Below are 20,425 nucleotides of genomic sequence, written 5' to 3'. Positions count from 1 at the left end.
GGAAGGAAATAATTATGAATCCTGAATAAAATTAGTTTTTTTTTTTTTTTTTTAAATACCGGGTTAGAAAAAAAATGGTTTGATAACCAAAAAAAAAAAAATCACTAAAACCACGGTGATTTATAAGTGCATGCATAATAGTTTTTGCACAGAAAAACCACTTCCATTAACTAGTACGTACTATTGACAGCAAATGCAATCTTAACTGTCCCATATCATCTCTTCTTTTTCAAAAGCAAGGGCCCATTGAAAGCAAGCGTTCATTAAGTGACTGATAAAATATAACTTCATCCCTGTTCTCCCATTTTCAAGCACCTCATCGGCTGCCAAATAAAGTACCTTTCTGTCACAGGACTTCGACATTGAAATGGTAGTTCTTTGGAGATTGATATCACCCCACAGCTGGCTTGAATATTGACTGCTTCCAGCTCAGTTAGATCCCTCCAACAACAATCCCTCCATCAAAGCCTTTCCTTAATTTCCAGACAATCTGTTTCCTTGATGCGCAACACACAGTCTGTCGCAGGTATTTTCTTCTTCAGCTAACTATAAAGCCTTGATTCAATGCTCAATGCATCATTTGAACTGATTGTATCCTTTCTTAGATCAACTGTTACCACCTTTGATATCGTTAACAATGACATTTACTAATTTTGCTTCGTGATTTATTTTTCCGATGACGGATCTGAACTACCGATCAGGAATGAAAATAGAAGAACTATTCAGGGACTTATTACATACGCCGATATGATCAAGTAGCATAGAGCTTTGAAATGATGTAATTGTCCATCGACCACTTCATCAAAAACCTTGAGACATAAACTGTTCGGTGAAGTTTATGAATTGGTATTGACCAGTAATATAACCATAGAGCTTAATTTGAAATTATTTACGATCGTAATCGTAATCGTAATCATCGTCATCATCTTCCTCTTGGTCATAAACATAACGGTGTGAAATGCTAGTAGTATTGCCAAAGGGAACCTGGTCACTAACCATTAGTGGTCGCCAAGTTCTTGAGCCAAGACTTGCTGAAAATCCATGAGGGTTTGCTATATAATTTTTGGGTACGTATTGTTGCACCACAAGAACTGATGCATGCGACGCGAAATTTGATGAAGCCAGTGTATCCCCCATGGTTCCCAATTCCTGACAGCTATTCCAGTCTGATAACCCTGATGTGAGCACTGATTGTGTTTTCTCCCCTCTTCCAACTATATAGAGATCAAAATCTGCATCATTTCGTCTAATTTCCGCAAGAGTTTCATCCCCATTATTCACCACTTTCTCTGTGTAAGTAATGGACTCATCATCGAGAGTCTTGAACATAAACTCATATGTATAATCATCATCAAGCCTCTTTTCCCTCTCCTCAATCGTCATGGAACTGGATAACTCATCATGACCGTTTGAGCTGTGTTCTGAAGTGGATTGCGCTGCTATTCTACCTGGAAGAAATCGAAGCACCGCTAAACTTATTTCAGGATGCCCTGCCATTCGCCACGCATAAGCCAATGCCTCCCTGTCATCAGGGCCACCAATGAAGATCATAGCAATTCGGTGCCCTTTTGAACTAGAACTGTTCCTTGCGGGACCTGTTTGCATGATGGAACCGAGTCCACGATCAACCAGTAGACCCACAGAACACGTTGCGTTTTCGAGCACATATTGGTTCATAGCTGGAAAAGTCGATTTTGCATCCTCTACTCGGCCGTCTGCAGTTAAGACTGTTTGGAATGGTATGATGATGAGGGAAACTCGCTTGTCCAATGCAAGGCTGCAAATATCCTCATGCATATTCTCATAAGGTGAAATTGCAGTGATTGTTTGAACCGACACAGCTCCGTTTCTCTTCTCGTATGAATTAAAAGCAAAGATAATTTGGTCCGATTCTGATTTTGCTCGGACAGGATTGCTCATGCTTGTCATGGAGTGGTCATGAACAATTAGCATCGCTGTGTTCCGTCCAGTGAGCTCTACCAAGTGGACGGCGATGACACAGATAGGGAAGTCTGGGCTGGCATTAGAGGCTTCAAGGAGGCTAATCATGCATGGTGCATCACGATTTGAAAGAACACATGCAAGGATTTTAAATTCTACACCATTTGCCAGTACACTCTCAATGGTCCTGTGCTTGTATCTAAGCAATTTTTTTCTAGGCTTGTATGTGGCAGCCACTATTGGCTCCACCAAACAAGTCATGGCCAAGGCTGAAAACACCATTATGGTAAATGTTTGGTTGTTTAGAACCTGGGAAATGAGATGATCTTTAGTTAATTTCTGTAATTAAGAAATTCTTGATCTCAAATACTATATAGGAAATATGAGAATTCTGCAGAACATGCAAGGTTCATACCTTGATATTCCGGCCGGCATTAATGATAATGATCGACATGACTCCTTTAGTGTTCATTATTACGCCAAGAGCAAAACCATCCTCCATTGGCTTGTTGTGGAGCAGAAAGACGAGCAATGTGCTCAGTATCTTTGCTCCAAAACTAAGGAATATGATTATAAATATTGCATACCATGGAGTTTCTTTCAGCATAAAACCAACATCAGTTCGGGTCCCTGAGGTTAAGAAGAAGAGGGGCATCATAATCACAGAGACAAAATCATCAAGCCTTTCCATTAGTTTCATTCTGATAACATCTCGACGAGGCATAATAACTCCTAACATGAAACTACCAACCATAGAATGCAAACCGAAAGCATCAGTGATGAATCCGAAAAACACAATCCAACCCAAAATAAACCATATATGTTGCTCAGTGAAGTCGTCTCCTTTGACAGCATGGCTAGCTATCTTTGAGATTACCGGACGGATCACAAAACCACAGAGTAAAACGAAAGCAAGGATAGATGGCAAAACATAATATGGGTAAGCATTGAGCAATGACATTGCAACCACAAGAAGAATCCAAGTACAGAAGTCACTGCTAACAGCTGAAGACATGGCCAATCTTCCTATATCGGTGCGAAGGAGCTTGAGGTCTGTGAGGACTTGAGCAACGTCAGGGAAGTTGGTAGCAGTGAGAGTAATAGCCCAGAATATGGAGCCCTTAAAGCTGCTGATTTCCTTTGCATTACTATCAAGCAGTTGTAATAGATAAAATAAGCCAAACCCAAAGCCAAGTGGAATCAGAATTCCAGAAATGGCGATGCGAATAGCCTCCGATCCACTGTTCATGATGGGTTTTAGGTCCATTTCTAACCCAAATAGGAACATATAGTAAACGAGTGCCAAGTTTGCAAATGTTTCCAACACCTTGACAGCCTTAAGAGGAAGGACGTGATCGAAAAACAACGGGGTAGCTCCAAGTGCTGATGGGCCTAGCAACACCCCAGCCTGTGCATATATACACAATCCAACATAATTGATACCATCAATTATCCAATGTGCATGCATAAGTTTTTTTTTTCTTGTTACAAAAGAGAGATTTAAACTCAAGACTTTTGAGATGGAAAAGAACAATATACTACAAATGCTTGCAATAATTAGATGAAAGTTATTTCCGTTGCTTGGCTACACACATCATCGTTCTTCCCACATACTTGGAGGTTTAGCCTAGTTGCTTACAAGGTATCATGACTCAAATTTGATGAAATGCACAAGAAAAAAAATAACTTTTGGTAAATGTAGTGCAAGTCCTTTTAGTTAAAATTAAAACATTGTTTTTCCACAAGTTTTGATCTATATATTTACGAATCATATTGTATTAGCATGAAGAAGGATAAAAGAGCAATCAACATTAATAACTGGCCTACAAAAGGAACCATGAAACAGCAATTATATAACAAGTTTGACCTTACAATTATAAGAGCAACTATGCTGGGTTGTCGCAGAGGCCTGAGGATCAAGAGGAGAAGGCGAGTGGTGAACAGGACAACCGATAGTTGGAGGGCAAAGAGAGGGAGGGATGTCGTCAAAGCACTTGTACTTTGGAAATAATTGCCACCAGTTTGATTTACGTAGTAACATGCTTCCGAACCATCCTCGGTACGATTTACTAAATATCCAGATTCAGCCATGGCGATTGGAAGTATTTCAAAACTTGTAATTCAGAACCAAAACAAATTAAGGAGATTGATGAAAAGGAAATTTTGTGAAGGCAGGCATTATAACCAGCTAGAAAGTGAGATATTATCTAATTTGTTGGCTGCAACATTTTCTTTGTTACAATATCATAGATGTTTTCTTTTTTGTTACAAAGGAGAGGGTGAAACTAAGATTTCTCGCGGGGAAGAGAAGAACATGCATGCCTATATTGAACTACCAGCAGGTTATTGCCTTAGCTGTCCTCACCTGTTAATTAGTTTTCTAGTCAGAGTTGGTCATTGAAGAATCACATAACCAAAATAGAAAAGATTGCATCATCATGTTTTCCAAAATTAGGCAGATACAGCATGGAAAATAGGCGATTAATGAGGACTATCCCAATTCTTAGCCCCGAAGTATTTCTCTGTTTTTACAGCTTCATATATATATATGTGTGTGTGTGTGTGTAATGCAAGAGAGTTGAGACACGTTTTCTTCTATTTCCAATATTCTTGTTTTAGTACCATGACTACGATTGTTAGCCTTCTAACAAAATGACCGGTGATACACCGTAATTCAGATCAGTTTTTTTAATATAAATAAATTACCTAAGTGTTGTTGATGTGATTTATAAAATATGATATATATTGAAAAATGCATTTTTTTAAATATTTGAACAATGATATATTATATGATATTTTTTTAACTATTAAAATAATAATATATCGAATTGATCTGAGTTAACTTATCAAATTTATAACTCGGATTATAAAATTATAATAAGTCTATATAAAGCAAATAAATATAAATTATGAATGCAAATTCTAATTAACTTAATATTAAGGGAAGAACTTGAAAAAATTAAACATAAAAAAAATGAAAAAAAATCTACATTAGTCAATCTGTTAAACTCGTGAGTCGGATCAAGATATTGAGATAACCTCATATAAAATAAATAAATAAAAATCAATTAGAAAACAACATAAAAAAATATATATAAAGTGTGATGTTTTGTATTAAAAAGATTGGAAAAATACAATAAAGCCCTTGGTGGCTTAAAGAGAGGGTATAAATGATTGAGGGTTAGTGTGGTAATTGAAAAAAAACAAAACAAGAATGATTTGATTTTGAGAGAAAGAGAGCTACGGGAGAGAAAGGGAAAGAGGAAGAAGAAGAAAAGAAAGGAGAGAAGGAAAGGAAGGAGAAGAGAAGTAGAGGAAATAAGTAAAAATGTAAGATTTATGGTTTGAAGTGTATAATATGTTAAATTTCGGTTTTGATTAATTGTAGAGTTTTGAAGTTTGTATTTTGAGTTAATTGATGAATTAATTTGAAGGTTAGGAGTTGATTATTGTGGGTATTTGATTAATTAGTTGATTTTGAGAGATTGAATTGAAGGATAATGATTTTGAGTTATGATTTTGTTTAAATGGTGAAATTGTGTTAGAAATCAGGGGATAACAGTAGGTGATCTGTTGAAATTCTGGGTTTGAGGTTGAAGATGGCGAAAATTCAATTTGGTCCCTCAATTTGTGAAAATTGCAGTTTAGTCCCCGAACTTTGGAAATATTACAGATTGGTCCCTGGGGCATAAATTGAGGTTCTGAACAGAACTGAGGATGATTTAAAGGCAAAATTCCAGTATAATTAATATTTTCAGTTTGGTCCTCCAATTTGACAAATTACGATTTGACCCCTAATATTTTGATAAAATCACATTTTGGACCTTGGGGCATAATTCAAGATTCTGGACAAAGATAAGGACGGATTATGGATAAATTTCAGTATGGTCATGTATTTACAATTCGGTCCTCAAATTTTGGTAAAATTACATTTTGGTCCCTGTTTTGGAAAATTGTCGTTTTAGTCCATAAACTTAGGAGACTAAGCCTGGTTTCCTTTTATGCATTGGAATCTTTTATTTGTGTTGTTTTGAGTTGTTTTTGAGTATATTTCATATATTTATTGTAGGTTCTCCTAACGATCCTTAATAGGATTTTCGGGTCTTTCTTCTGACATTCCTTTAGTTCAGTATTTTCCGGGTGAGTGGAGTAATCTTTAATATGCATATAATATAAATAAATATGTATGTTGATTATACAATGAGTACAACTAGTAAATTTCTTGAATATTTATATATGTTGCTTTATTTTCCGAGTACTCATTTATTCTTGAATTTGCACTCGCAATCTGATAAAGTAAATTCTATTTGATATGATATACGTTTCTTTGATGATTCTGTGAATATCTATTATGCCTTGATATGGGACTTGTCAGTAACTCCATGCTAACGGAGAATAGTTAGAATGTGTGCACATAGTATTTTGTTACCTAGCTGGTGAGAGAGGCATCAGCCTGTGGCGACTGATCATCCCACAGTGGTCACCGATGGGTGTCATCTGGTTACCTTCGGGTGTCATCTGGTCACCTTCGGGTGTCATCTGGTCACCTTCGGGTGTCATCTGATCTCTGACATGTAATCCACTACGTTATGATAATATGTTTAGTAAGTATATGTATATGTATATTAAAATAAATCATCTTGCAAATTATTAATATCTGAAATGTATATTAAATGTTATACCCTCACTGAGTTGGTTGAACTCACCTCTTATTTTTAATATTATTTCAGGTTCTTAGTTTCTGATAGCAGTTGGACTTTGTTGAGTGTTTCCGCTTCTTCAGTTCTGGTCAGTATGCCTTGCTTGTCCGTGAGGTTTTCCTTTCAGTTTTGATTTGATGTCTTAGACGCTCCACTGTTACCTTGTTTTAATTACGTTTGGATTTTGACAATGTAAATGTATTATGAATTATTATTTTTGTTTTAATAACTATCTTTCGGTTTTATCAGTTTTGAATAATACGATATTTCGAAATATTATGAGCCGCTGCGTATTTTTGAATAAATTGTTCTTTTGATATGTCCGTTTTGAGGCTTAGCGCAGGCGAGGTGTCCTTTCAACACCGCTCCTGCGTTGCCGGTCATGGACCCGGGATTCAGGTCGTGACATAAATCACATTATATAAAGTAATTTGAGAAAATTTATGAAGCTCTACTTTCAATATATATAATTTTAAAGGTTGAAATCAAGGAAAAAAAAGCTAAAATCAATGAGACCAATATATAATTTAATATAAAGAAAATAAGAAAAAAATAAGAAGCACAATTCTCAAAATAATCTAATATTGAAAGATAAAATTAAAAATAAATAAATAAAAAAGAAGATGAGATTGGTGAATTATGAAATTATATTTTAAAAAACACATAATTCTTTTTATAAAAAATTTATTTATTTTTAATTTCAACATTCAACCCTAATTTGTTATATATTTTTTTTTTTCGACTTGGTCCTTATTTTTTTTATTTTTATTTTTTTTCCCTGACCTTTTTGTAAGAGTTTTAATAGCTTTCAATTTCATCATTCAATTCAAAATTTATATCATATATATTTATAATATATATATATATTTTTTTTTTCAATTTAATCATTATTCTTTTGATTTTTTTTTATCATTTTGTTAAAGTTATTTTTTATTTTCAATTTAAATCTCCAATAAAAAAAATATGGTTTCCCTTTAATTTACATAAAATTTTAATTTTCATCCCAAATTCTTTTTGAGTTGATAGAGGCCAATTACTTATTGGGCCAAGGTCAGCCCAACCCTTTTAGGTTAAGATCAGCCTAGTTAGCTGGGTTGGCCCAACCTATATTTTTAGAACAATATAATATATATTGGAATATTTAATATTATATATTAAAAAACAAAAAAATTCCAAAAAACTTCTTTAAAAAATTTGTGATTTTCTTGGGTGTTTTCTAACAATTTTGTGTAACATTGAGTTTTATTTTTACACTATAAGATTCAAATTTGTATTAAAATGTCTAGCTTTCTTTTTTAAATTAATTTTCTTTTTTAAAAGACAAAAAAAAACAAAATTTTTTTTTTTCATACATACAACCAAATCCTAAAATGTTTCCAAGCATATTTTCATAAAAATAAAAATTGTATCTTTCTTATGTTTTAAAAATGCAAAAATGAATATCGTAACTAGTTCATAATTATTCATTAGGGTTTGACTAAAATATAAAAAATATTTTTTTTTCAAATCTTTTTGGGGTTTAGATATAAACTTTAATAATTTGTAAGGTGTAAAACTGCACAATAGTATAAACCCTCAAATATATTAAAGATACAAGGTGTAAAATAAATGCGATACTAAAGTTTGGATTTTAGAATGGTTAGGTTTAACCCGATGAGATAGAGACTTTCTCGCCAAGAAAGATCTGCTTTAAACCTTAGAAAATACTAACGAATAGAAACCCGATCTAGAAAAACAATGAAATAACAATACAACTTATCTTATATAAGATATGCTGAGGGTAATATGTCTTCTCCTTACATAACTAATTTTTTATCTAGATTCTTATAGACCATAAATTTCTAAGAAACCATAATACTAAATAGCCACTCTTAAATTTTAAATCATGAGTTTTTTATAATTACCTCCTCGGGCACAATAAAAAGCTTTGCCACAGCACGACGATGCCACGGTGCACCCGCGACAATTATCATATACATCAAAACTCGAAAGCCTTTATTTATTACCCAGACTATATATTTAATTAGTCAAGGATTAAAGATCTCCATTTATTTGTATAATTAGCAATGCATTGACAAGATGTCATTGATTATTCTTGACACATGGAGGCTATTACAAACTATTCAAACCCTTCTAAATATAAAAGGAAAGGCGGGACCATCCAAGACCAGCAATCTCCTTTCATTCTCAACCACAATACCAGCATCCCCACACAAAGGCGTATGACAAACTCCGGTGAGACAATTTGGACACCATTGAAAATTGTAGAGGCCTTGATCATTCTTGACGATGTTGAAGTGCCAAGCATTAGAAGAAGGATTAGGATCCGTTTCGGCCAAGATATACCTCCTCCTTGTCTCTGGATTCTGCTCACCTACCATCCATGTAGTAGACTGAGCACAAATTGTTACACCAGTGAATTCAACAGTGAAGTCCCTTGTCTCCCTTACAACAGTATCCGCAACCCGTGGTGTGAATATGACTGAAGTGCCTCGGGACACAACAGGTGCAAGAGGCTCTTGACCAACAAAGAGTGGACATATTGAACCGTTGTTAAGATTAACAAGGGTTAAGCCACCGGCAACATCAGTTACAGCTGGAAGGACGTAGTACTCTACACCACTTCTAAGAGGTTGGCCATCTGCATCAAGCACAGCAGGCCAGGTTTGAGCCATTGTGGATGTGGCCATGAGTAGCCATATAAAGCTCAAGCTTCCAATCAATCTCAACATGGCTGCCTAGAGCTAGCTATCTCGCACAACAAAAAAGAAGTAAAATATTATATGTGCTGGTTCTTAAAATTAAGTATGAGCAATTTGTAATCCTTCTTTTCATCCTTTGCTTGAGTTTTGCCATCTTTTTATAGTGGAAGGAGTCGACATACCACATTTCTCTATTACGGCACGGCAACAAAAAAGTCCTTGGGTAATTATCCATTCTCATCTGTTGCATTGTTATCTAATGAATCCAGTTAACGGTGTCTTTAATACACTTAGAGTTATTGTCTCTCATGGGTGGACTAATTATGAAGAGATCTGTTGGAGCAAGTAATCGAAGGAGGAAAACAGAGGAAATATGCTCCCATGTGCCATTTAATTTTAAAAAATATAAATTCATTATATATTTATCCCATAGATATATATTTATTTTATGTTTTTGTTCTTATCCTTTTAACCAAACAATTTTTTTTTTTTTTGTATCTGTTTTTATTTTTATTTGTTCGGCGATACTAATCAAACGTTGTAACAAAATTAACTCGAGGAACAGTGTAAAACCAAAAAAAATGGCAGCTGAAATACTTAGATTGTAAGCTTTGAAATACTCTTCTCATGGATGGACTAATTATGAAGAGATCTGTTGGAGCAAGTAATCGAAGGAGGAGGAGAACTATTCACAACCGGAAACAAAAATTAATGATCGCTTACCAAATTCTTTGAGCTGGTTACTTATCAGGATACTAGGTAACAGGAATATTCAGTTTGACCAAAATTTCTAGTCTATACCCACAATTAAAGCAAATGAATTTCCCAAAAATGGTCTACTTTCAATATCATGTGTGTGTGGATATGCTTAGAGAAAAGTCTGTGTTGTCTTAATTATCCAATTAATTAATTAAAGACAATAAAAAAAAGGGTTGGGTGGAGCATGCTATTCATTTTGAACAATTCCTGTATTTTACTGCTGGAAAATTACCAGACAATGAGGAATACTCAACTCTTTATGCTCTTGTCTTGCTACAGTTAACCAATCCTTTTTAGAATTACTAGTCCAGCCCAAGAATAACTATACTAATGTCTTGAAGTTTCTCGCAACGCTCTAAGATTTTGCACTTTGAGCAGTTTCTTAAAGCTCCTCTAGTGATCTCACAGCTAGAAATTAGTTGATTTGCAAGGAATTTCGCAATAAATTGTTTAAATCTTTGCATTGTTTGGCAATGTTCGAAGTCTTGAAACATTAGTAAGATTTTAACTTATATCTGCTATTTTAGAGTATATTATTTCGGTTATATTTATTTTTTGGTCTTTTTTAATATACTGCCTGCCTCCATTCTATGGCTTCAGTTTTGAATGTCTCTGTGGGTTTATAATATCACAGCTCCAGAGATTTTTTTATATCGGTCATATGGTGTTTGCAACTTTTTTTTTTAATTTCATCACAGGTGTTGTTATGCTTACTCTTTTATATATATATAAAAGATAACTAAGTTGAGTTCCTAAGCATCAAGAAAGATCTCCATTTATTTTCCTGATATTACAATGACACCAAGGCACTTATTCTTCTATGGAGAATAACATAAGCGCTTCTAAATATAAAATGATTTATTTGTACTATTACAATGCCAGAACGTCATCTACTTATATTTTGCAAAGGAGAAGAGCTCAAGCCCCCCTTCTAAGCTGAAAGGAAAATGCAGGGCCATCTATGGTTAAGAACCTCGTCCCATTCTGTTCCAGAATACCTGCAATCCCACATCTTGGCCTCCCACAAGGCGGAGGAGTGTTGCATTCTGGGCAATAGCCAAAAGTATAGGGACCTGGTGCTTGATTACGGCTAATACTAAAGATGGCTGGTTCATCACCAATCACAATAAGTCTCCTTGTCGTCTCCGGGTCTTCCTCGCCTACACCCCATGTAGTATCTGAAACACAAATCGAAGCAGCTGAAAATGCAACAGTGAATTGAGTATTTTCAGTGATGACAGTCTCTCCAGAATTTCTTGGGGAGAAGATGACCGGAAGGCCTTGAACATTGCCAGGTCCAATAGGAACCTGACCAACATAAGATGGACAAGATCCATTGCGAGTCACTAGAGTTAAGCCACCAGCAACATCAGTTGCAGCAGGATCTACATAGTATTCTACCCCTCTTGTAACAGGGTTTCCATCAGTATCAAGCACAGGAGGGCCCTGAGCCAAGCATGATACAGCCATCAGTAGACAAATGAAGCTCAAACCTCTAATCAACCCCAACATGGCTGCCTGTGTCAACCAACAAAATTAAATTGTACGAGCTTAGTTATCAACCTTGAACTTGGTGAGAAATGGTGTAATTGTAATGTCTTTGCACTTTGTAGTTTATGCATGGTAGCTAGATTTTTATAGGAAATCTGGCGCAGGCAGGCATGCGACTTTTCTACGAGATATCACATAATAAGCACGCCAACGAAAAGTCCATCTGTCTATCCTAATCAATTGCTGCTTTTACTGACATTGATAAACCTTTGCATCCTACCCTTTTATTATGTGCACATGGATAAGTCAGCTACTTGAAGTTTCAATTTATGAAACGATGAGTAGGAAGTTTATTTTATTAATATGGATATTCGGATTAATTTATGAATATTTTAATTAATTTTATAGATTTTAAAGTTAATAATATATAAATTTTTAATAATTTTGAGATTTGTAAAATTTAAATTGATATTTTTTAAAAAGTAAATATAAAATCTGAATTATTTAAACTATTTCCAATGAATTCACTCAAAATCTATTCCTTTTCTACGTGAAAATAGGCTCTTAAAAAAGAGCTCAAATTAGTCCATTGCTAGCTCCTTATCCCCAACCCCTCTTTCCGCCATTTTATGATGTTTAATTTGCCAGGTACTGGCTAAATGTGTTAGTCTACCAAATAGTAAGCCAATTAGGCAATGAAGTCTTAACAAGAATCCATCACAAAGTCAATAGGGGTTTTGTACTTGGGAACGAATTTCAATTTGAGAAATAATTTAATACTTTTGGGCAAATTGTGAATAAGGGAGAGCTTATCTTCATATTTGACTCAGCATTCCTTCTCAAAATTATACTACACACCATCACGCTTTCCATGACGATGCTCCCAAATTCATGAACTTCTAGATAAATTTTCTATTACGTGAATATATAGATAGCAGCCTGAAAAATTCAAAGACTACAACATCCTTTAAAAATAGTACCTCCAAAATCATATATTATAAAATTCTAGCTCCTAACTTGGGATGCTATTTTTTTTATCGAGACTTTTCTTTCAACTGCAATTTGAGAATTAGAATTGATCGATGATGTCTACTGTGTCTTGCGTTTCCTCTAACCAATAAATTTATTACAAATTGAACTAATCCTTCAATTTCGGACAACTAAGCACGCATTGATTCTCAATGCTCAAACAAACAATTCGAAATGACACAGGGAAAGAAAGATAAATCTCCATTTATTTTACTAGTAGTACAACGATAGTAATAATTTGCTGAGGATAATCAGCAACTTTTGCCCTAATTCTAAAACATGAAAGGCTTGATTTTATTCACTATTACAATGGCAAAATGCCATATCTATATATTTATTTTTGTTATGGAGATCAAATGAACCTAACTAGCCCTTACAAACATAAAAGTAAACTCTCAGGACCATCTAGGACTAAAAATCTCGTTCCATTTTGAATAGAATACCAGCAGTTCCACAAGTTGCCCTACCACAATCTGGTTCGTCGACAACATTGTGGGCACCCTTGGAAAGTATAGAGGAACCTCCTAGTTGATTCCTGCTTAAGTTGAAAGTAGGATGGTTCAGCTCCAGTCACAACAAATCTCCTTTCTCGTCTGTGGATCTTTCGCCACCTATAGTCCATTGCAGTGTTTCGAACGCCAAGTTGAAACCCCTGAAAATGTAACTGTGACCTCTGTGGATTCAGTGGATGATAGTCTCTTGAGGTTCTTGGTGTAAAGATGACTGGAATGCCTGGTCGACCGGATCTAGCAGATTTCTTGACCCAACATAAACGGGCAAGATCCATTGCGAGCCACTAGAGTTAAACTACCAGCAACATCAGCTACAGCCGGGTCTGCAAGGTATTCTACACCGCTTCTAAGAGGTTCACCTCCAGCATCAAGCACAGGAGGGCTTTGAGCCATGGTGGATATGGCCATTAGTAGGCCATAGGAAGCTTTAAACTTTCCAATCAACCTCAACATCACAAGAAAAACAGTACTGTGCTGTTTGTGCTTAGAAACTGAAGAACTTGGTAAGAAACTGAGTAATGTGCTCGCTTTTCAAGGTATAGAATACGTGGGCTAGATATTTATAGGAAATGTGGTAACACACACGGTGAACATGCGGCAGTTTACAAGATATGAACAATGGAGGCACGGCAACGAATTGAAAAGTCCATTTCTCGTAGCGTAATTCTTGTTGTTTGAAACGAACAAGATAAACCCTATCCTGTCTGTACATGCCATGACAGTCAAAGTAGGAATTTCAAGTTGAAATTTCTGATGAGGAGTAACGTAAGAGATAGAGAGAAAACGTCTCCCAGCACAGCCTAATTGAAATTATTTTCTGTTTATTATTATTAATGTTGTTATTATATTATTAGGAAATCCAAAAAATCTTTGCTATGAATGGAGAGTAGAGTCCTCGATCTTTTATATGAGACTTGCGATATCTGAGCTGGTTTTATATTAAAACGTATAGATTTCTGAGAAACTTTAAATTGTTGAGTAATCAAGGATTACATATAAATATAAATTAATTATTTTATTATAAATAATTGTTTTTTTATGTTGAATTGTTAAATTTAAATTAGATTTAACTAATCAACTAGATCATAAAATACTCAGTCAAGTCCATCAGAGTTTTTATCAAGTCAATATTTTATTAGTTCAATTAAAAAATCTAAGTTGGATCAGATCTCCAAATCTCAGATTAACCCGTTAGAATGGACAAATTTAATAGCAAACTAATGCTTCAAACTTAGTTTTTTTAATTAATTTTTTTTAAAATGGTAATACTTAATCTAACAATTGTATATTCTTTGCTTGCTATAAAGTTATAGTCTTTTTAATGAGTTCTATTTCTCATCTGCAATCATGTAATAGGAAAGAAATTACTCCCTATGTTGTATGATTCAAAATCTGTTGCTTTAATCAAGTTTGTGTGAGGCCTAATTCTAGTGAGGTGGCAGGAACTTGTAACAAAACCAATTTCAGATTTCGTATTTGGGTCAAATTGCTATACTTGGGCCACTTTTAATTGACCAGGAAAGAAGTTGCCCGCATGCGGCCGCCATTAATTGACCCACGATAGAAGTTGCTCATTTGGGCACGTTTATTGAAGGTCAGATCCATATCCACATCGGGCCCAAGTTTGTTTGAGCAGTTCCCTCTCAGTCAACGATGGCAAGAGAAAAAATATTCAATCGATTAGTTTGGCATATACTGCACTTTCTAGCATGATTTCATGGCTGTTGGAAAATCCGATCCCCAAACAAGACCAGCATGTGCAATCTGGTCCTATTATACATGCAACAATTAAAGTTTTGTGATGAATTTATAAAGCACAATTTGCATATGAGCTTGATCCTAATCATGTACAACAGTCTCAGCCCTCACAGGACAATAAAATTAATGATTGAAATTAATATTATTTTTTAAAAGAAATCATTTAGATATACATGAGGTAGAGTACATTTTTTATTTGAATTCTATAACTTGTATTTCTCAACTTACATGCAAGTATATAAATATAAGGGAACTCGAGTTAAGTTTTTTTTTCTCTGTGATTTGCCTCTTGAAAATAGTTATTCACTAATAAACTTGTCAAGGAGTATATCCAACACACATGGATATACCTCAGAATAAGTTTACCATAATTTAACAATAATAGTAAGCATTAGTGATTATATATTATCATATTCATCAAAATTAAAAGCCTTTATTTATTGGCCAAGCTATATATAAGAATTGAATATCTCCAGTTATTTTTATAATTAGCAATGCATTGACACGATGTCATTGATTATTCTTGACACATGGAGGCTATTACAAACTATTCAAACCCTTCTAAATATAAAAGGAAAGGCGGGACCGTCCAAGACCAGCAATCTCCTTTCATTTTCAACCACAATACCAGCATCCCCACACAAAGGCTTAGGACAAACTCCGGTGAGACAATTTGGACACCATTGAAAATTGTAGAGGCCTTGATCATTCTTGACGATGTTGAAGTGCCAAGCATTAGAAGATGGGCTAGGATCCGTTTCAGCCAAGATATACCTCCTCCGTGTCTCTGGATTCCGTTCACCTACCCTCCATGCAGTAGACTGAGCACAAATTGTTTACACCAGTGAATGCAACAGTGAAAGTCCCTTGTCTCCCTTACAAACAGTATCCGCAACCCGTGGTGTGAATATGACTGAAGTGCCTCGGGACACAACAGTTGCAAGAGGCTCTTGACCAACAAAGAGTGGACATATTGAACCGTTGTTCCGATTAACAAGGGTTAAGCCACCGGCAACATCAGTTTACAGCTGGAAGCACGTAGTACTCTACACCACTTCTAAGAAGGTTTGGCCATCTGCATCCAAGCACAGCTGGCCAGGTTTGAGCCATTGTGGATGTGGCCATGAGTAGCCATATAAAAGCTCAAGCTTCCAATCAATCTCAACATGGCTGTACAAGAACAAAAGTATATATTTCTGCAAATTTTTTGAAATTCTGACTCTATGAGGAATTGGGTTTATGTCTGTGTGTGGTTCTTTAGACCAAGACATGGTGAGCTATTTATAGTGCATGGTGCTAGCTGGCGTACCAGATTTCATTGAAAGAAAAAAGGAAGTCCAATTGTATTTATGCTTTGTGTCGGTATAGAATTCACAAGGGACCCGTTTTGGGGGCTGCGCAGGCATGTTGTTGTCTTAATCTCTTGCAAGAGTACAATATAACTGAAGGAAGAATATATATGTATAGAGACGTAACGTGAGAGAAAGTTGAAAACATATTAGCTTTTTGCTACTCTTGAGCCACTTTATAGAAGCTTTGAACTATGAAACATTGGGTGGAGTAAATTATACATGAAGGGATCGGATCATCTGTTTGAGCAAGCTATCAAACGAGGCACACCAGCCCGGATTCACATTTGGATGAAAAATACATTCTCAAATTGTATATGCTATTTCGATTGTCAATGGAGGGCTAGTCAAGACAATAATACTGCTACTAGCTGAGTAATATTTGATGTGAATTCATACATGTGCTTGAATTTTTTATTTTTTGATAAAAATAGGAATAATCATGCAATGATCATGTAGAGATTGGCATGTGTTAACAGAGAATTAATATAAATTATATCTTGAAATTTTATCTAACAGTTTTAAACTATTAGGTTGAGATGATTCTTTGACATGATATTAGAGTCTTGATAAATCAAGTGTCACGAGTTTGAATCTCATCATTCTTATTTATTTGATAAAAAATTAAATACAAAGTATATAAACATAAAATTCATTCGTTAAAAATAAATTTGTAGAGGAAAAAAAAATAGAAGCATCAAAGAATATGGCTACATGGTATAAGCTGGGAATATTGGATTTGATTCTGCATATATCATGGACCAGCTGATTCTTACGCATACAATCATGGAGCTCTTGTCTATATAATTTTTTTTTTAATATCTAGTAAATTCTAGTCATTACCATGTTAAATATTTGACCCATATCCTTCAGTATCTCTTTCCTTTCTTTAGCCCTAATCAAGGGCACGAAATTCAGCTTGTACTTGGAGAATACACACATACACACACGCTATAACTTGAATGAATAGAGACGAGAGACATGCTTTGCTAGTAGTGATGGATTTAAAAGTACAAGACAGTGATGTAAATCTTAAGTTCAAAAGAATTTTGTTAAGGAGAGTGTGGAAGAATAAATTTACATAAATCATTCTTATAATTCAGCCAATTGAAAAAACAAAAATCCTGAAAACCCTAGGACATGACCATCTTTCTAATTTATTGACAAGAAGGCTAATTTATTTATTTACATCAGTCGTTTGGGGTAACAAAGAAATAATTAACGCCCAAGATATCTAACTCTTTCAACCTTCGTTGTTCAAAGCAGGCCACAATTTGAACGAATTTGGTCTTATATAATTAAATTTCAAACAAATGTGAGGATATTCTTTGACAAAGACAACCTGGTCTTATCCAATTAGTCACGTTAGGTAATCCATCAAACTGCTAGCAACAATTTACAGCTATAACATCTGATTTTTTTTTTTTTTTAAAGAATCTGATCAAGTTTTAATTAATGGTAAAAGGAAAAAAATTAACAACGAGGAGAAGATGGCTACAGAGGTCATAAAAAAGAACAACATCATGCAAAATAACTTCAAGACACCCGCAGACGATTTTGCTCATTTATTGATAAGAGATTATCAGTTCGTTAATTGGGATAAAAAATAGATCATAATTAACAAAACAAATTCAAGTTTTCTTGGTTTTTTATATTATATATAGCAGAGGTTCAAACTCAAGATTTTTTTAAGTAAAAATGAAACTCTAATACCAGTGAGCTACAATTTATTGACTTCAGCCTTTATTGTTGAAGGAAGAACGAAATTCAATATTATGATCAAATTTCTAGAATAGATCTTTGCCACAATTTAAGTAATTAATTATCCCAAGTCCCCAAGTGTTCAAGAACCTCTCATCTTCTCCATTGATTCTTGTAATTAATTTCAACAAAAAATGTAATGATATTCTTTGGTAAAGATAGATTCGGTCTTATCACAATTAATCACGTATGCGATGCAGCGTAAGGGGCATGTAACCCTCCCAGGATGGTTTCATATTTCATAGACAAATTTGAGCATAGTGCAAGATTAGTTGTGGGAGCTCGAAAACATCTAAAGAACACCCTATTGTTTGTGTATATAAAAAAAATAAAAAAAATATTTCCTGCATTTTGAGAGAGAGTCTAACATGTAAGAATTACTGAGATATTATACCTTTTGTCTATGTAATTGTCCGGTGTTATATAAATCTTAAGATTAATTTCCCATGCATTGAACCAATTAATCTCTGTAGCTCAGTCAAAGGGCACCATTCGTGCAAAAATCATGAAACATTGTTTATACATAATGATGATGATCTTGTGATTGAGAACAACAGCCAAGAAAGACATCCAAAGTGTGAGTAAATCTATAAAACGATCTCCATTTATTTAGTTTTTACAATTACAAATTAAATGTCACCTATATATTTAGCATGGAGATTAGCTTAAGCCCTTCAAAATATTAAAGGGAATGCAGGACCATCTAAGGCCAAGAACCTGGTTCCATTTTTGAACCAAAATACTAGCAGACCCGCATCTTGGACAAAATGGAGACCAGGTACAGACACCAGTTATTTGATCCCTTGTAATTTCAAAGTAGTCTGCTTCACTGATCTATTTCACTAATAAATTCTCGCTGGGAAAGCCTGGTCCCTCAGGTATAGGTGGTGTTTCGTGAAATTATTATGGAATTCTTCTTGGTATCTTCTCGTTGTCGGCTGGTATTTTAGAATCCAATGTCACCGAGCTAGCTTCTACTGTTATCAAAACTATTGAAATCTTCAGCCTTTAACTCTCTCTTTGCATCACTAGCTATATTATTATTGAATCTGACTCTGTTAATGTCATTAGTTGGATGAATAATCCAGAATCTTCAGCAAGAAAATTTGGCTCTATACTTGGGCTCAATCACTTTTATTCATTCTCGTCATGAGTCTAATCATATGGCTGATCAAACGGCCTGGCCAAACAAGGAGGTGCGCAAAACAAGTGAATTTTGTTGCTTTGGATTTGAGTCAGCCAGATGTTTTTGGCCCTTCCTTTGCCTGTTTTTGCTTGAGGTTCCTGGTGGTGATGGTTTATTTTGCCAGGTGTTGAAGGTTGAATTCTAGAGAGGCCATGGCTGGTTCTAGCTTGTGGTGAGGAGTGGTCTGGTTCTTCACCGTACCATTCGTTCTCTTCCATTTTATTCTTGGCAAATCAGAGAAGGTCTAAGGAGGAGATGATGTTTCTTGATGATAGTGGCTTGGTCTGAAGATCTCTTTTGATATGGAAAAGATGATGATAGATGGAAAGATATAGTAATATTTTAAATCAGAATCGAGATAGTTTTTTGGTTTTACTTGGAATTATCCCTTGGATTTTTTAGCCTGGTAGCTTAGCTTGTATGAAGACAAAGCTGCAATCCTTGGTTGTTGCTCTGTTTTGTGGTTTCTTAGTCCTTTCCCTTTTACTTCTGTTAATCTCTCCTTTGCTATACTCCAAGTAGTATATCGAAAAAAAAAATCACAATAAATCTCCTTGAGGTCTCTGAATCTTCCTCGCGGCTTTATCTCCAAGTAGAATTTGGACAAAAAAGTTGACGAAGCTGAAAATGTAACAGTACTGGAACTCTGTGCTTCACTGATGATAGTCTCTTCAGGATTTCTGGGCGCGAAAGATCACGGCCAGGCCTCGAGACACAACAGCTGCAAGAGGTTCTTGACCAACATATAAATGGACGAGTTCCACTGCGATCCACCGAAGGTAAACACTTAGCGCGCGGCTGGTAGTACATATACAGTATTCTACAGATTAACCAATTTTTAAAAGGTTGTTTGTTAGAGATAATATAAAATCATATCATGAACCTCATCTAAATAGCTTAAGTTATTGGGTTGAAATGGTTCTTTGATATAGTGATTAGAGCCTTGATAACCAAACGGTCATGAGTTCGAATCTCATCATTTCTATTATTTAATAAAAAAATTAAGTACAAGGAAAAAACGAGTTTGTGCAAGTTTCAAGTTTAAAAAGGTTTTAATTTGAGGGGGGGGGGTTTTTTTTGTGTTAGAGAATAATATAAATCATATCTTAAAACCTCAACCTAATAGCTTAACTATTGACGTTGAGATGATTTTTGATATCGCTACACAATGATGCAATATCAAGAACATGTCTCCATTGTTAGGAGCCAGATGAATGCACAAACTTTGAATCAACCT

The 20,425-nt window shown here is 34.9% G+C and overlaps 3 protein-coding genes, 1 long non-coding RNA gene and 2 pseudogenes across 4 annotated transcripts; 1 reads left to right on the top strand and 5 right to left on the bottom strand.

The window, feature by feature from the left end:
* Positions 1-885: 885 nt before the first annotated feature.
* Positions 886-4,032, bottom strand: LOC118032159 (cation/H(+) antiporter 15). Its single transcript, XM_035036761.1, has 3 exons — positions 3,814-4,032; positions 2,357-3,349; positions 886-2,250 (listed from the first exon to the last, which is right to left on the bottom strand). The coding sequence occupies exons 1-3, from the start codon at positions 4,030-4,032 to the stop codon at positions 886-888; spliced, it is 2,577 nt and encodes an 858-aa protein (XP_034892652.1).
* A 1,111-nt stretch (positions 4,033-5,143) lies between these two features.
* LOC140955821 (uncharacterized) lies at positions 5,144-6,884 on the top strand. The gene is made up of 2 exons (XR_012170393.1): positions 5,144-5,271; positions 6,011-6,884. It is a non-coding gene; the product is annotated as an uncharacterized lncRNA (long non-coding RNA).
* Positions 6,885-8,615: 1,731 nt separating this feature from the next.
* LOC118032156 (kunitz type trypsin inhibitor 104) lies at positions 8,616-9,456 on the bottom strand. Its single transcript, XM_035036758.2, has one exon. The coding sequence runs from the start codon at positions 9,371-9,373 to the stop codon at positions 8,765-8,767; it is 609 nt and encodes a 202-aa protein (XP_034892649.1). The 5' UTR covers positions 9,374-9,456; the 3' UTR covers positions 8,616-8,764.
* Positions 9,457-11,020: 1,564 nt separating this feature from the next.
* LOC118032158 (kunitz type trypsin inhibitor 104) lies at positions 11,021-11,800 on the bottom strand. Its single transcript, XM_035036759.2, has one exon. The coding sequence runs from the start codon at positions 11,612-11,614 to the stop codon at positions 11,021-11,023; it is 594 nt and encodes a 197-aa protein (XP_034892650.1). The 5' UTR covers positions 11,615-11,800.
* A 1,184-nt stretch (positions 11,801-12,984) lies between these two features.
* LOC118032157 (kunitz type trypsin inhibitor 106-like) lies at positions 12,985-13,542 on the bottom strand (annotated as a pseudogene).
* Positions 13,543-15,305: 1,763 nt separating this feature from the next.
* LOC118032155 (kunitz type trypsin inhibitor 111-like) lies at positions 15,306-16,060 on the bottom strand (annotated as a pseudogene).
* Positions 16,061-20,425: the final 4,365 nt, after the last annotated feature.

The sequence above is a fragment of the Populus alba genome, chromosome 7 (genome assembly GCF_005239225.2).
Source record: "Populus alba chromosome 7, ASM523922v2, whole genome shotgun sequence".
In the NCBI taxonomy this organism is placed as follows: domain Eukaryota; kingdom Viridiplantae; phylum Streptophyta; class Magnoliopsida; order Malpighiales; family Salicaceae; genus Populus; species Populus alba.
Note: the sequence above shows the minus strand (reverse complement) of the source record. Positions and strands in the feature narration are given on the sequence as shown.